At 36.4% G+C, this 17,101-nt stretch overlaps 2 protein-coding genes across 11 annotated transcripts in view; both read right to left on the reverse strand.

Moving 5' to 3' along the window:
* Window positions 1–2,776, reverse strand: part of LOC115236492 (voltage-dependent calcium channel subunit alpha-2/delta-3) — a 20,197-nt gene extending 17,421 nt beyond the window's left edge. For 6 of the 7 annotated variants that reach the window (XM_029808988.1, XM_029808986.1, XM_029808984.1 and 3 more), the window contains exon 1: window positions 2,158–2,240. In XM_029808988.1, the coding sequence (XP_029664848.1) occupies window positions 2,158–2,240 (83 nt within the window). Of the gene's footprint in view, window positions 1–2,157 lie in introns of all 7 variants that reach the window. The other variant, XM_029808981.1, reaches the window with a different exon arrangement.
* Window positions 2,777–3,089: 313 nt separating this feature from the next.
* On the reverse strand, window positions 3,090–16,944 carry LOC115236493 (voltage-dependent calcium channel subunit alpha-2/delta-3). 4 transcript variants are annotated; one of them, XM_029808989.1, is made up of 13 exons: window positions 15,477–16,944; window positions 14,788–14,869; window positions 14,136–14,395; window positions 13,513–13,922; window positions 12,957–13,285; window positions 11,162–11,422; window positions 9,722–9,850; window positions 8,164–8,531; window positions 7,798–8,002; window positions 7,037–7,628; window positions 6,505–6,860; window positions 4,602–4,898; window positions 3,090–3,415 (listed from the first exon to the last, which is right to left on the reverse strand). In XM_029808989.1, the coding sequence occupies exons 1-13, from the start codon at window positions 15,554–15,556 to the stop codon at window positions 3,125–3,127; spliced, it is 3,660 nt and encodes a 1,219-aa protein (XP_029664849.1). In that variant the 5' UTR covers window positions 15,557–16,944; the 3' UTR covers window positions 3,090–3,124. The 4 variants fall into 4 exon arrangements, with proteins under 4 accessions (XP_029664849.1, XP_029664850.1, XP_029664851.1 ...); XM_029808992.1 differs by lacking the exon at window positions 3,090–3,415 and having other exon boundaries at window positions 4,825–4,898; window positions 6,505–6,651; window positions 6,747–6,860; XM_029808990.1 differs by lacking the exon at window positions 9,722–9,850.
* Window positions 16,945–17,101: the final 157 nt, after the last annotated feature.

A 17,101-nucleotide genomic window follows, 5' to 3' on the forward strand; every position in this document is an offset into this window, starting at 1 on the left:
TAATTATTATATATAATTTTAATTAAAAAGTATTCTGGAATAAATTTTTATTTTATTACCATTTTGTTTGTAATTAAAAAATTTATGTGCACTATTTTATATTATTACATTCTCTCGTCTTATATTTTTGACAGTGCACAATGCTATTTTGCTATATAGTCCAGGCGCATCATTCGGACAAATATTTATATATGGAAAATTATGTTTACTATATCATCATTATATATTTCTTGCTTCATCATCAGTTTCTTTCTTCATACAATAAATAAAATGTTATCAAAAAGCAGTTTGTAGGCAACAATAACATTGTGTGACTAATAATCTGAACATGATAACAATCTGATAAAACAATGGTGATCTCATTCGTGAAAGAAATCCATCTCTCGAAAAGAAATGACGAATATACATATGTGAGCCATAACTTTTTTTCACACATATATGAGTAAATCAAAGAATTTGCCTTCTTAAAAAAAAGAAAATTAAACTTCTCTAAAAAAAATATCGTAAAGGATTCCGCACGTTTCCTATGGAAAAGTGATCCCGGTCAAATTGCTCCGTTCTGAAATATGTTGTAGTTTTTATAATTCTGAACAAATTTTTCCTGTGTCACAACCACGTAAAATCAAAGGATAGAGAAATATGAAGCTTTGAAGTCATAGAATCTGAGTGTCTGCCATATCTCTTTCAGATAATCTGATGATTCTTTTTATGTGTAATGGGTATATATGCACGTGTATTCGTGAATGTTGTGTGCGTGTGCGTGCGAGCGTGTGTGCGTGCGAGTGTGCATGCGTGCGATCATGTGTGTATGTGTGCGTGCGCGCGTTCGAGCGTGTGTGCGTGTGCGCGCACGCGCACGCGCGTATGTGTGTGTGTGTGTATGTGTATATATGAATATTTGTTCGTTTGGGATTAGATTAGGTTAGTAGTTTTATGAGTGCGAGTGTATTCATGAAACACTTTATATACAAGATGTCCGGTAAAGATTGTGCCAACGCTCGTGAGCGGCTAGAGCACAGTAAACTGAACAGAAAAGTCCTGTAACGTTTTTTTTATATAACGCTTAATAAAGGAGTTATTATTGAGTAAAATCTGGTCAATTAGCGCCGATTTTTAGCCGGTCGCACGTCGGTGAGCCGCCCGCCTGATAGTATGCGGCGCACACTTCACAGCGCGGAGCTCACTGACGTGCGCTCGGCTAAAGGTTGGCGCTGATTGGCCAGATTTTACTCAATAATAATTCCTTTATTACGCGTTATATAAAAAAATGTTACAGGACTTTTATGTTCAGTTTACTGTGCTCTACCCGCTCACGAGCGTTGGCACAATCTTTACCGGACACCCTGTATATATGAATATCTGTTAGATATATCTTCTGGTATATACATATACATATAGCGACATGGCGACTTGTATATATCGGTTTGTTGTCGAACCAGTCGAATGCGACTGTCACATTTCAGATTACTATGCTCTACCCGCTCACGAGCGTTGGCACAATCTTTACCAGACACCCTGTATACACACGTACGCACGCGCGCGCGCACACACACACACGATCGCACGCACACACGCTCGCACGCATACGCATACAACATTTACGAATACACGTGCATATATACCCATTAAAAAAAGGCATCAGGTTATCTGAAAGAGATATGGCATACATTCAGATTCTATGACTTCATAGCTCCATATTTCTCTACCCTTTGATTTTACGTGGTTGTGACACAGGAAAAATTTGTTCAGAATTATAAAAACTACAACATATTTCAGAACGGAGCAATTTGACCGGGGTCATTTTTCCATAGGAAACGTGCGGGGTCCTTTGAAAACATACAGTAATTAACTATATTTAAATTGCGTGAACGCAATAAACACGATTGTTAAAATTTTTGTAATAAAACAAGTATCTTCAATGATAAACGACCGTAAAATTTTCCTTTATTCCCGAAAGTTCGTCTTCTATGAAACGTGCCGTCAACACACATGACAGTTTCATCAAGAGACACAGTCCTTCACGGTTCACCTAAATATCTTTCATCATCTCATTATCGTGTATATATGAATACGACGGAACGATCAGGCGAATCGTGTTGTTGTTGTCAAGCTGTAAGGATATTACTACAGGAAATGAACAGACCACGAGGTACGTACGTTTTAAAGGAGATACTGTCGCTACGATCGGGTGCCTCGATCAGGATCAGGACGACGACGATAGGTATGAAGCAGGGCCTCATAACTTTCCCTGACCACCTCTTTTAGCCACCTTGTTGATCCGCTCCTCGGATGGAGGGATAAGGGATTGTGTTCGCGCAAGGAGACGGTAAACAAAACTGAGGCTCGTGTCTCACATCAATAATGCTCACGTCAATCGTTCTTGTAGACGTCGTTGTTGGTATCGTCGTGTACGGTACGCGCTCACTAACTCTGTGGCGACTCATTCGGGGCTTATGCGCCTTTCGAGCTTATCGATTTTTCGACTAGGCTTGCGCACGACATGAACCGAACGACGCGCCGACCACACCGACTGTCAGGTCAGATAGAATCGTTGGTCCTTCGATTGTGCGCTCAGTTGTCGGGAAAGAAGTTGGTAATAGTACTTATTACTGTCACACGTGCTGCCAATTTGCCTTAAACCATACATTAATTAAACAAAATCGACTTGATGTAAATATGTGCTTGAAGCATATTGTACCATCTCCTATATATTACATTTTTAATAAGTGTTATTGATAATGTATGATGCTCATTTGAATATTTTTAACTTTTCAACTTTTCTAATAGAGATATACAAGCCAGATTATAATATTTCCATAAATATAAGAAATCTGTAGCAGAAAAGAACAACAGAAATTATAACAATTAATTTATACTATTAAAGTTTAAAAAAATTGTTTTTTTACATATAACAATGTCATAGAGAATAATTTATTACAGCTAAAGCTATGCCGGTTAAAAGATACACTGTTATAGATTCATTTCAAGTAATTAAAAATTTTTATTTATTAGAATTTTGTATTTATTAGTAATTTAAGTAATTTAAAATCTTTATTTATGAGAATATATATATATATATATGTATATATATATGTAAGTATATGTATAAGACTGAGTTTTATCGTCATACAAAAGCATACAGAATCTTAACAATGGTAATCCATAACAACAACAGGGACATTGTCAATTCAGAGGCTCCTCCGCAATCGATTTCAAGTTCCAGAGGATGTTCCGTAAAGCAATTTTTCAACCTGCGCCTCTTCAAAGCGTTCAGCGGAATTTTGTGACAAGGTTTGTCGGCCGTGCTATTTGTGTACTCTAAGGGTGAGATGTTGACAGGGGTTACTTCCAGTCTTTCGTAGCACGTTGAATACATGCTGTTCACCACTACCAACAGGAGATTCGTATGCGTCACCTGTACATAAGTGGCAATTATTCTTTCAAAATCCAATTGCCATATTTTAGAATGCAACTTTTAATTCTTTTTCCAAAATATTGCAAAATATATGTTAATAAGATTCAGTTTTCAGAGAAATCTCTACCGAAATTAGTTATTGAAAAATATTGACAAAATATTTATTTCGCTTGTATTAATATACAATACTTTGGTTGTATATTAATACACTAAAGAGAGAGAGAGAGAGAAAAAGAGAGAGAGAGAGAAAATTGGCACATAAAGAAGGTCACTTCTTGAGAAGGTCGGCGTACTATGAGAATATCTCAATTGAAAGATACACTAAATCTTGCCAGACACTAAAAGTCGGTGATTTATGTTAAATATCTTATTGACAAAACGATTTGCAAATTGATTCTTTTAAGGAAAAAATATTTGCATAACATTCAAACACAAAAAAACACTCAATGATCGGTTAAGCAATCGAGTAGAATAGACGGAACATACATTATGTCTATCAGTTGAAAAGCAAAAGATGTAAGAAAGTAAAAATAAGGATCGTCGACATTACAAATCAATCGAGAAACATCTCTCATAAATCTATTTCAATTTTCTTTCTAAAGCTAATATTCGACAGAGACTTGTCAATCAGTTTCTCTACCGACATTACGTCATATATATAATTATTATGCTAATGACAGATATCGATTTAAATATATGTATAATGTATGCAAACGCAACTACTATCATTTTTTCTATCCAATGCATAACAATGCATATTAATTTTTAATTATTCCTATGTAATAATCCTACTTGATCTGCACGATACTATAGTGGTTTGTCGATGAAATATGCTAGTTCACTCAATAATTTCTGCTTTTAAAAGTATAAAATTTTCTTTTCTTACTAATCTATATTTTTGTAAAGATAATCTTTTTGTTTCAGGATTCGAAATATGAGTCATTAAATGCCAATAGGCATTTAATCTCTTCATATTTTTTTATTATTAAAACTGCTTAAAGTTGCATTCTTTTTTTACTAACGATATGATCAGTTTTGTAAAAAGGTATTAGAAACTCGGCGAGATATTTATAACCACAAGTGGAGATATTATATTTCACCTTACTCTTTCTATCACGATTAGATCAGTGAAATTATATGTATAGTCAATATCAATTAAAGCCAATTTGCATAAATGAATATTTACTTTCTGAGCGTAGAACGGCCTTGAGCAGTAATCGGAGTGATTGGTGATGCCTTTGGTGGCGACGGTCTCGTTCAGCATATAGAGCGTTCGTTTCTGATCGCAGGGGTAGTAATAGAGATATGGTTCCGGTGGTGGTGGCGGGTCAGGCGCGTCCTCGTCGGAGTGGACCTTGCCGTGGATACCGGGCAAGTTTACGAATTGAGTCGCCAGCCACATCAATCGCAGCAAAAACCAGACTAACAGCCTACTCATGTATCGCAACGGTTCCATTATGCTGTTGGCAGAATTGTCGGTTTGCTGGAACAATTTGCGCATTCTCGTTTTCTTAAAAAGCAATACAAAACTTACTTCTCGTAAAAGCAATACAAACTCTAAAAATAGCTTTACACTATCACTTCCGTGTTATTTTTAAAATGCTTGCAATCCGAAAAATAATAACCTCATTACTCTAATATAATCTTGAAATAATATTTTTTATATAGAGAATTAATATTAATCAATGAATAATGTATATAAATATAAAAACATTTATTATTAATAAATGAGAATTAAAGTAGGAATTATTTCTTTTTTGTCACGCAAATTTTTATGAATGTTAAAAAATCAATCATAGACTTTAATTAAATTTAAGGGGAGAGCCTGGTGTAAAAGATTTAAAAAATCGTTTTTTCGATATAAATCGATATAAATCAATAGTAGTACATCTGAAAAATATGTCCCTGAAGTTACAGATCGAAATTCGAAATATTAACGAGGCTACTGATTTTACAGCTACGTGTCACGCAGGTGTACCGGAAAGCGCGCGGCGCGTTCCTTCGTTTAGTCCGTTGTATGAATAGGCTCTGAACATGAGCCGGTATTTATGTCAGAATGTCTGTGTAATTTGTGTATGTTTGTGTAAATATATTTTCAAGTAGTGAAAAATGAGTGTATTGGTCACGTGGAAAAGAGAATGGGGACTCAGCTCCGAAACACTTGAATTTCGGCATAAAGATTATTGAGATCGCCGCTTTTATAGATGCTGGTGTTTTCAATGAAGGCTGTTATGCCATATTAAAAATTATGGAAACGCTAGAAATCTCTATTGGACAGCAATGTAAATTTTTCACTGATACTCGCGACGCGGAACGGTTGAAGAGACAGGAGCGCCGCAGCCTAAGCAGCACAAAGGAGGCTCGAACGGCTCGGAGAGAGCAACAAATTGAGCTGCAAAATTTTTATGGGGAAGCAGAAGGTTTACTGTATGGGCCTGGAATAGCAGACTAGCGCAAAACAGCTGTAAGTTTCCAAAAATTGTTACTTTTCAATACCCAAAACTTTAAACGTTTATCTCGAAACGACTTTTTTCAAATCGGCGTGCAGCATAACTCAAAAAATATTCAATCAATCGACTTGTTCCTGTGCAAGCATGTAGATAAATACATTCCCCTTTGGATGAACCAGTACTTTTAGTGATATTGTTAAATGTAATTATTTTTTTGCATAATTAAAACAAAAATTTTTGTTTTAATCGCAACTTTTTTTTCAAAGTCCTGCCATTCTCTTAATTTTGCACTTTTTTTGTATAATGTGGTTCATCCATAGTGTAATCTTATTAAAAAAAATAAAATCTTTCCAAATTTTGTTTCAGGCGAGTACAACAGGCGCTATCCTGCACGCCGATGGACGATCCCGACGCCGAGGCCGCGGCGAAATATTTTTATAATTTCTAACACTACCATTATTTTACGACAAAAAAAAATAATTTTCTACTTTTTTAAATATTAATTAAAATACCCTGAAAGTTTTAACAAAATCCATTAAATTGTTTTTTTTTAAATCCCAAAAATCATCTTATTTTTAACCAGTTCCACAAGGCTTCCCTCTTAACTCACCAAATAAATTCTTTCGTACGAATACTTACAACCACATGGCACCAAGCTTGATAGTCATAGATGTCGTACGAGTTATAAAGGCCCTGGCCGACCATGGAATTCATAATGGCGCCCTCCTCGGTGCCCATAAATTGTCCGGTGATGTTGTACTCCTGCGAAATAACCACGTAACCGTTCTGGTCCAACAGATAGCAATCGATCCAATCATTAATGCAATTCATGTCGGGGTTCGTCGTCACCGAAGTAAGCTCGATGAATCGGTTGTACAGACCCGTTATCGGCATCTGAAAGCCCACTACAGCCGCTGGCGCTTTCTTGCCACCATCCTTAGGCGAAAGGCTCATCGATGCCGTCACCACCGCATCCGCGTTCACTTCTCGGGGTACTGTGACAAAATTTTATTTTATGTAATATATACACTAATAAACAACTCTGTATATAGTAAATGAAACACACTATATAATCAAAAAATAAAGACGCCTCTGACAATTTTTGAACTTTGATAGGTGCAAATTAATTATAAAAGAGTTTATCTCATCTTTTAGCGAATGTAATTCTTACCGGATAAAGAAATACTGTTCGGATCCAACTCGCTTTGAAAGATCGCGCCCTTGTACCAGGGTTCGTTCACCGCTCGCCTGTGAAGATCGCCGAAGACAATGCCGTCATCCGCATCCGCCAGGTTACTGACATTGAGATGATGCCACCTGGTCAGACCGCTTTGCGTCGCAATGAATCTTATAAAGATGCCGTAAAACTGCGTTAGATTCTGTGCACTGGGCGGCAAGTTCTCCATGTAATCGTAACGAAAGCTGTCGTTCGTCGCCTTGGCATCGAATACAAGCAACTGCATGAGTTCTTTGTTGCAATAGTAATCATCGTACTTGAGCGTCTGCCTGCCGCAATTGGGCTCCTGATCGACGTCCTCGTCCGCGGACGGATAAGCTTCGTATTGCTCGGACCAGCGCCAACCGGGTCGACTCATCAACGCCAGGAAGTGGCGTAGCTCGTCTTCCGGAGAATTAAATTGGTGGTTCTCCAGGTAATGGTAGCGACAATATACCCAGCTTGGATGCACGCGCCAGTGATCGCCCGTAAAATAGTCCGACACATTGATATTCATATTTTGATTCCGGCGGATCTCATCGCCGACCTTAAAGAATTTAGCATGCGATTACTCGAGCGTGTATTTAATATTACCATCGACAATTATTTGTCATTTGATGTAAAATTAATTAATGTGTATGCATAATTATTTAATAGTTAATGCAATAATTTACGCGCAAGGCTATTTAAGAATTGACGGAATTACTATTTCCAACCTTGATCCAAGTAGTTCCGTAATTTGGTAAGGCAACCGCGAGGCTGAACGGCGTGCCGGGTAAGGGCGCGTAAAAGTAATCGCGTCTCTCGAGGGTAACACGACGATTATCATCGTAATGTAACTTCACGGGGATCCCTTTCATGCTACCACGCTTATGATCGACCAGCGCTGATCTCAGCTCCAGTATATCAGGACCTGGATTCCTGCGCTCGTTTTGAAAAAATGAATACTTTTCGAATAAAAAAAGAGAATAAATTAAAAAATATATATATACAATTTATTGTGTTCTACAATTTCTTTAAAAAAAAAAAGAAAAAAAAAGAAGAAAACCGTAGCACGTTGACGATGTTGCACGTTATGTTACCTTGGCTCGCGTCCGTCGTCAAGTATCTCGACCTCCGTAAGATCGACACTATTATAGTTCAATTTGAGCTGGCCTTTGTAGACCGGCCGTAGATCTGGATGCAGTATCACGTAACCGTTATTGGACACGATGAAGGCGTAGCCATTCACACCGAGCTTATACGGCAATGTGAGCTTGCGGATGTCGTCGATCGACACGTCCGTGCCGGCCACGCCGAGCAACTTGTCCTCCGTCATACGTGTCTCATTGTCGCGGCTGCTCCTATGATCGAACACGGGTGTGCCCACAGAAGTCAGCAGTCTATATTCCTGCCAGGCAGTCGTGTTCAGGATGGACGGATCCTCCTCAATGTTCTCGTCCTTGCCAAGCTATGCAGAGCGATCACAGAGAATGGAGAACCGACGACGACATAATTCGCATTGCTTTTACAATTTCCATTAATGGGAGCGGACACGTCGCTAGGGCGGGACTAAAGCAAAGGGCCACACTAATTTAATTTGCCCTCGGTCATTATAGTATGGATCAGATATGTAAAGGGTATCTCGGAACCGAAAAGCACAATCGAAATCTCCCAACAATCGACTACATTGTTAAACTGCATGTATAAACTTGCACTTGTCACGCGTAATACTTTTAGATCGGTATAATTGTGTCGTATAGTGCTTTTTTTTTTAAGAATCGGGTCTTCGTTTGTCCGTTCGAATCGCAGACACTTTATACGACACCTCACACTGATCTCTAACGCTAAAAAATGAATAAATAGAAAATCAAATTAGAAATAGAAAAAAAATCGACGAAGCCCAGCCAACAGGGTACTAAACCTAGCTTGGGTATTAAGTTCTCAAGTAATGGCAGTCAATCGCCGAAAACTATTCAATGTGTCAATTAGTGATGTTCCGATGCCTAGCGATTAATTGCTTGCGGATGTTTGTCCACTTCTCCGAGTTGACAGCTCAGCGAACTACGTTGGCCAATCCCTTGGGTTGCTAAGCTTTTGATTAATCTGGGGGGAGCAAGGTAAACGGATGTTTGTCCACTTCTCCGAGTTGACAGCGAACTACGTTGGCCAATCCCTTGGGTTGCTAAGCTTTTGATTAATCTGGGGGGAGCAAGGTAATTGAGATGCTTAGTTGTGAATTATAATTATGTAATTAAAATTGTACACACAATTAAAATTTGTTATAAAATTATTAAAAATCAATTGTATTTATCTATTAAAATCAATGTTCTTTGTCAATTTTCAATTACCTTGCTTGATATTACACGAACTACCAAACAGAGTTCACGAAATCGATAAATTACTCATAAATATAAAACGAATTTTTTTCAATCCAATCATTCTCGATATATTTTTTAAATACAAAATTTTTTCTAAGATAATAAATTTTTATTAATGTCACGTCGCGTAAATCTTGTATTTCCGTTTGGTATTTGAGGGTTGAAACATAGGAACACGTCAAAGGGAGATACAGTGCGATACAGATCTAAACAGAGCCTGAAAAGCCTGGAAAGTAAAGGCAGCGCGTGGAAGGGGTGGAGTGCTTTTTGATATCTCAACCTGCATTATGTAGATTGCATCCTCGCTCATTCGCACGCCCAGCTGTTTTCCCTTCAAGTGTTTTTGCAGGCGCGACTTTTGATCCTTGTGTTCCATCACCCGCCACAGCCAAGCGGCAAGTGCCGGATTCTGATGAGATTTACGTATGTTTATTTTATTCTCCCACTATGTCCGCTATCATTTTAACAAAATATTTTCGAAACATTGTGCACAATTTCGGGAAACGAAAGAAAAATCTTGTTCCCATGGCGACAAAAAAATATAGAGAAAAGTAGGGTAAAACCGGGTACATTTTTGGATTTGTCTTTCTACAAAAAATCAGAGTAAAAAAAATTTTGCTGACTGTTAATAGTTTTTAGTGGATTTTAAACTATGAGAAAATAAGGCTAGTTGCTGAAAAAAAATATTTGATTACCAAGGATAACAAGATTTTTTTGGAGAAGTCAAAATACTGGGTTTTGCCCTACCGGTAAGGTAAAACCGGGTACCCATTTAAAAACATGTAAAACACCGTGCAATTACGAAATCTAGATTTATTTTAATCAAAATACAATACAAAGATGTATTCTATTGACAAAAATCACAAATAAAGATATCCTCTTGTTCTACATTGCTGCAAGACTTTCTTATTTAATTTTTTAACTTTAGGGATCTCCAAAAACTTTTTTTTTTAGTAGTTTTTTTCTGAGTGGTAGTTTTCGTTTCCAACTGCTTTTTGTAGAGAGACAAAGTCAGGATAACAGTTTTTCCTATTTTCATTACATCAGATGTGTAAGTACCCGGTTTTGCCCTAACACGAAGGAAATAACAAACATGGCGGTTGTATATTCCGGCATACAAAGTGACAATCAAAACTAATGCAATATATTCTCTAATATGTACAGAATGCAATGCTGCATTTATCGAAGCAGATACTCTGTAGAAAAAGACCATAACGACTCGATTGTTGCCCCGATATCGGTCTTTTTTGGCCCGAAAATTTTGAACTTCTCTCAAAAAAGAAATATCGTGTGCACGTGGGTACGGTTCATCTCAAAATAATGATGGCATCAATCTACAACTAATAACACGAGTTAGCCAAAGATAGTAGCACTTATCACGAAGAAACAGAGGTGCCCGGTTTGACTCGCCTAATCGGTTTTACCCTACTTTCCCCTATACAAATTTAAAGAATAATTAATATTTACACGCAAAGATTAGTCTTCTCGAAAAGTAATAGGATTTCCTTACCACGAATTATAATATCTTTTGCACAAATGTCCTATAATCGCGGTAATATTTTCCAATTAAACAAGACTCACCATGCTTGATAAAATATGATAATAAGTAGAGACATAAATATTAATTGAGGAAATGAATTAACGCGATTTTCGCTCGATATATTCACAGAATTGTAAAAGAATAATTAAACTAAAGTTAAAATTCTAAAGAAAGTCCTACCGTGATATCGGCGTAAACGTGCGTCCACACAATGGGATGCACCACGCCCTGAAATACCAGAGGACGCGCTACAACCGGGATGTACTTCAGCACTTGCTCGCGCACTTCCTCTTGCGTGTGCACGTGCTTGCAGGAACCGCGATTCAAGCATGCTATTCTTTCAGTCTCGCTCACGCTAATCACCTCCATCCCCAAGAGAAACGGGAACACCCGCACCGGTATGTGAGTACCGTTTTCTTCCCGATTCAATTTCTGGAGTATCTACGACAAAGAAACAGGAAACGATGACCACGTTGATGAATATTTATTGGAAAGAATCTTAAAGTGTTTTAGTTTGCCGCGCATAAATTGTAAGTTTATTTTCAATAGTCAAACAGCGCGAATTTTTTTCTATTATATAAAGTAAGATTAATAATAAATTATTATAAAATTAATTAAAAATTAAAAATGGAAGAGTTCTTCAATTAAGGAGAACGGCGAATATAAATAATCTTCTCGACAATTTTTTGAACTAATTAAATATATCATAAATACTATTATACTATTGTATCTATTCTGTAAAGAAAGTTGCTCAACTTTGCTCAAAAAGCAAAGAAAAGTTCTTTTTACGAGATAAACGATAAAAACAAACCCAAGCAGAAGGGCAAATCACAATAATATCAAATGACATAAAAATGACATCATAATGACTTTTGATAGTCGTTATGATGTCATTCTGATGACATTTTGATATTATTGTGATTTTCTTTTCTGCTTGGGAATGGACATAGTTTTATACGTCTCTCATATATTCTAAACTTAATACCTCGAGTTTGCGTTAGCTTCTTTAACGTAAAAAAAAGCCGTCAAATGATACAAATGTCGCTTGTATTTGCATATACGGTGTAAAATAGATAAATGATAGCAAAAAAAGGATAAATGTCAAACTCTCAACCGTTTACATAATTAGTTACATATATGTATGTGTGTAAAATTAAATATTTAAATTAAGAGAAAAGAATTTTAACTAATTAATATTAATTTAAGAAATTAAGATAAAAGTATACACTAATACATGCAATACTGATATATAAAAATGTTATTTTAAAGCATTACATGATAATAAGCAAGTCATTAAATATTAAATTGTGGTTACTCAATGCACATTGCTCAATTATAATTATGTAATTGACAATATGAATAATTTATTTTTTAATTTGAAAAAGACAGGAAAGAAGAGAGAGATTTATTCAAAATTATACTTAACAAACTTTACCCAGCACAATTTTGTTTCTAATGTTCCATACTACTTTAAGGATATATAATTGTGACAAGTAAATATAGTGCGAATAAATATGCGTAAAATTGAGATATCATAGAAAAGGTAATTTATGTTAATTACCTGCTTTAATTTTCATATATATCGCTCTCATATTTCACTTCACGCATAGTTTTGCGTAGTACAAAAAATAATGTAATCTTTGAAATATCGACCAGTTGCAAACAAAATATATTTTCATAATTTTATATTTCACGTAGGTTTATATTAATAATAAAATAAAATAAAATAATCGTTTTTATTATCTCAACATATTATTGCAATTATTATTTAAAAATATCATTACTATAGCGTTATTTATTTCTAAATAGTTTTAAAATTTTTTGTGTAAAAAGAAGATTTCTCTAGAAAGGAAGAACAAGTTAGCGTTAGTTTTATGTTTATCGATGATGCTTATCAATAGTTTTGTCAACATGCAAAGTTTCCATAAAATAGGTTGGCGAGCGATAAAAGTTCATGTATCAAAAAACATCTCACCTCCGTTAGATTTCCAGCAATGCCGTCTGTGACGAGCATGATGAGCTGATTGCATGGCGTGTCGACGTCGCAACCACGCGACTTCCGATAAGTCTTAAGCAGGCTGAACACCTTGGTGAAGGCCTCCGTGAGATTGGCAACGCCGTCCGTCTTGAGATTATCAGGGTCTTCCATGGATTTCTTGAACGTGTCGAGATTCTCCGGAGTGGCTTGGATTAGCATGTCCTTGAAGCACGGCACCAGCTCGGTGGTCTCATTGGCGTACTTTAGCAACGTGACGAAGTCATTGTTTGACAGTGTATCCAGGATCGAGCTCACGGTTGCCTTCGCTGTCGCAACATTGTCATTTCGGTCACACAAATAAAGTAATCGAAATATTACAATCCCTCAATCATAAAATTAATAATCGCGATAAGATAATTAAAAAATAATAGATATTAATTTATCATATTGAAGAAATTGCATTTTTTTAATCTTTTTGTCGCACCCAAATTATAAATTAAAAAATTTTTATTTATAAATTTTTTCAACTTTGATTCTTTTCGATCTCGCGTACCAATCGTCCTCCCCATGCCGGTCATGCTGCCGCTGATGTCTATTAAGATCACCATGTCCTTGCTGCACGTAGCTGCTTCGATAAACCAACTGCGCACCCTGCAATCGTAGAGATCGGCAGGTCTCTCGTCCTCATCGTCATCATCGTTATCGTAATCCTCGATACCTGTTCGCCATTGCATGGCGGGATATTGTCTGAGCATACCGGTGATCGAACCGAAGTATTGCCATGATAATGCCGGATCGGATTCGTAATTCTGACGAAACGTATCGTCCAACAGCTCAGTCCTCACAATATCCTCCTTGACATCTTGCGTAAGATCGAATACGTTAGTTGGTATGTGAACCGACGAGTAGCTTGTGTTGACCGGAATATTGTAAAAATGCGAGTCCGCCGTTAGTTCCATCTCTCTGGAATCAGTTTCATCTATTTGTTAATCTTAATTTAACATTCATGAAAGCAAATTTCTTTCAAAATTATTCGTAATATTCCATTTGTATCATCCATTCTTAATTCCTGCCGAAAGCTATTACAGCATTAGCCTCGGTAACACCGTGACTAATTCCCACCAGAGGAAACCTAAAAAAGAAAAAATGAACGATGACCGAGTAAATCGCACTCACCTGTATACGGTCACGTTCCTCTTGCATTGCTCATCCTGTGTCCAGTTACCGTTGACAGGGCTGCACTTGCCGGAAACGTAAGAGAAATTGCCATCCACAAGAGACTTGTCCCAATCCTCCACCGCTGCTTCGGCCGCTATTCGAATGCAGGTGACTGCGTCCATCTTCCGGCGCAGCATCCTACCTACATTCTCGCTGATTATGCTGACCAGTTCTTCTCCGGACTTGTCCTCGACTCGCGTATTCATGCTCTTGTATTTCTATGGGAGTGATCAGTACCACCTGTTTAATTCTTTCTCTCACACTTTATCGGATTATCAAAAAAATATTTGAAAAATTTGGATATTGTGTAAAGAAAAGAGACAAGAAAGAAATACTATAAAAAAATTACTGAAAATGATATATATTACTCGTCTCTACACATGATAAATTCTGGATTAAATATCAAAATAAAATTTTACATATATATGCTGCATATTATAAATAGCTCAAAATAATTTGCAAAAATATACAATAAGGCTCGAATTTGTTGTCGTACAAAAATGATGCAGAATCTAAGATATATATCATATCGCATGTGATAACTGCGAGATTCCTCGAATCTTCATCATTCGATATTTATCATCTCGAATAAACATGCACGTATACTCACTTCCAATAATTCCTGGGGTCGAGCAACTTCGTTTGCGAGTTCCCATAATTCGGTACCCAGCTTGTCCGCCCATCTGCCAACACTGGAAAAGAAAAATTATTAATTGGTATTTAAAAGTAATTAAGTATGTAATTAAGTATATAAGTATTTAAAAGTAAGTATTTAAAATTACAAGTAACTATAAGCACATGGATATACATGCGATATAATCTGATAAATTTTTATATAAATCCTACCAATTTTTTTATATAAATTAAAATGATAAATGATGATCAGCGGATTAAAATTAGCTTTATATTTTCTACTTTATGCAAATTTGTCTCCCTCTTTCGCGGAGAAAGCAATTAAGAAGTTGATAAAGAAACGCATACGTTAGATAAACACGAAACCTCGTATAACGTTACAAAAAGATAAACAAGAATGCAAGCAACTTACTCATCATCTCGATATGTAAAATGTGTTGCCTATTTATCGAAAGTTAATTTAAAATCTATGAAATCTAATGAAGGCGACTCGTTAACTCTTTTTAGGAAGAACGTTTGTTCATTTAACCAAAGCTAAATCTATACACAAGAAAATTGCGACGCGACAGGTTCTAGATCCTTCAAGCGTCACACTTTATGATTTTTTTTTTTTTTTGACACATTACGCGTTATTTCTTACACGCTGGACCGCTATGCGGAACTCACATGTGCGCGTCTTTGGCCAGACATACGGCGAACATCAGCGCGAAATAAGAGACGAGACATCGACCTGTCGTCGTCGGCATGAACAAAACTAAACCGCGTCCCTCTTTCCGGTCTTCTTTTCCTTCCTCCGCGATGGATATTGGTTTCTGATCAAACGTATAATGCTTCTCCACTTTTTAGAAAATAGGCACGGATATCCGCGGAAGAGATCTGACGATCAGATGGCGTCTGCCACTGGGACAAGCCAGATACGAGATTCATCTCCGGTCCGATTATTTTTGGCCCTCGAGCTGCGCCGTCTCTCTCGAGGCTTTTTCTTCACTTTCTGGCATAGTCCACGGGTATTAATAAAATCATGCCGGTCGTTCAGAGCGGTACTTTCGAGAAACTAAAGCAGGATATTGCTAGAAATTGATTTTGACTGCAGTTGCAAATGTTTGATTCTCGAAGATCGAAAGCCAGCTTCACGATCGCTATTTCTTTCAGCGCTTGTCTATTCGCTTCGAATTGCCTACGAAAAACAATTAGAAAATAAATAATCATCAATTAAAAATATATAAAGTTAAAATAATTTTTTCGTATTACGTTGGATATTTGTTCGTATGGAGTTCAAGAATATTAAACCTTTCAAGAAAAAATTAGCATAAAAATCGTAAATCTGTGTGGGCACACAGCTGCTTATATTTTTATATATGTAACATTCCTAAGATAAGATTACAGTATAGAAGCTAGGATGAAAAACTATAAAAATGTATATATATGTATTCGTTATAATAACATAGCAATATTTCTCAAAGAGATTTGACTTTTCAGCAAAAATGAGATTAAAGAATTTGATAAAATTTAATTAATTAATAATTTTCCGTTATATACGTTAATTGAGCCAATTAAAAAAATTGCGTACGAATAAACGAACTGGAACACATTACTAAATTTACTAGTAGATTTTGATATAAGGAAAGTCGCTGCTTTCATTGTTTTCGCTTTTTATAAGCTGCTTCGTATTACAACATATATCATAGAATATCACATCCAGGAATCGAGTAATGTAATAGTTTCCCAGAAAATTATCGACAAAGTAGTACAAAAATAGCGTGTGTAATTGTGCGTAATTCAGACGTCCTCATGCCACACGCATGAGATTCGTGTGACACGATATCTGCGATTTTGTAGATATTATTATGTGAGCATTGCGAAGTAAAGCGCTCTAGAAAGCCACCGCCAGACATGGGAGTTGTCTCCGAAGGTATTCGCTTGTCGACGATATTCCTTTGTCTGGCCTTAGCTTACATTAGGGTATCTCCAGGGATACACAATTGAACGATGTCTTATAATGCGAGTTTCTTGCTAAAGTTAGAGCTTGGACGAGAAATTCGAATGAATTTGTATGTATAATCGTACTGTTCAAAGTAGAAAATTCGAGGAGTCAAGTTCGAATAATAACAGCAATAGGCTCAGAGTATGAACAATTAAGTAAAAATACTGGCAAATAAGAGCCAAGGCACGGGACGGACATTAGTGACGAACTTATTATTATTAAATTTTATTAACAAATGTGCATTAAAAATGTACGTTTTGGATCGTTTTTTGGTCCATCTTCAGCATGCATATAAATATGTAAAAAT

Source organism: Formica exsecta, unplaced genomic scaffold, assembly GCF_003651465.1.
Source record: "Formica exsecta isolate Colony F162 unplaced genomic scaffold, ASM365146v1 scaffold25, whole genome shotgun sequence".
NCBI lineage: Eukaryota > Metazoa > Arthropoda > Insecta > Hymenoptera > Formicidae > Formica > Formica exsecta.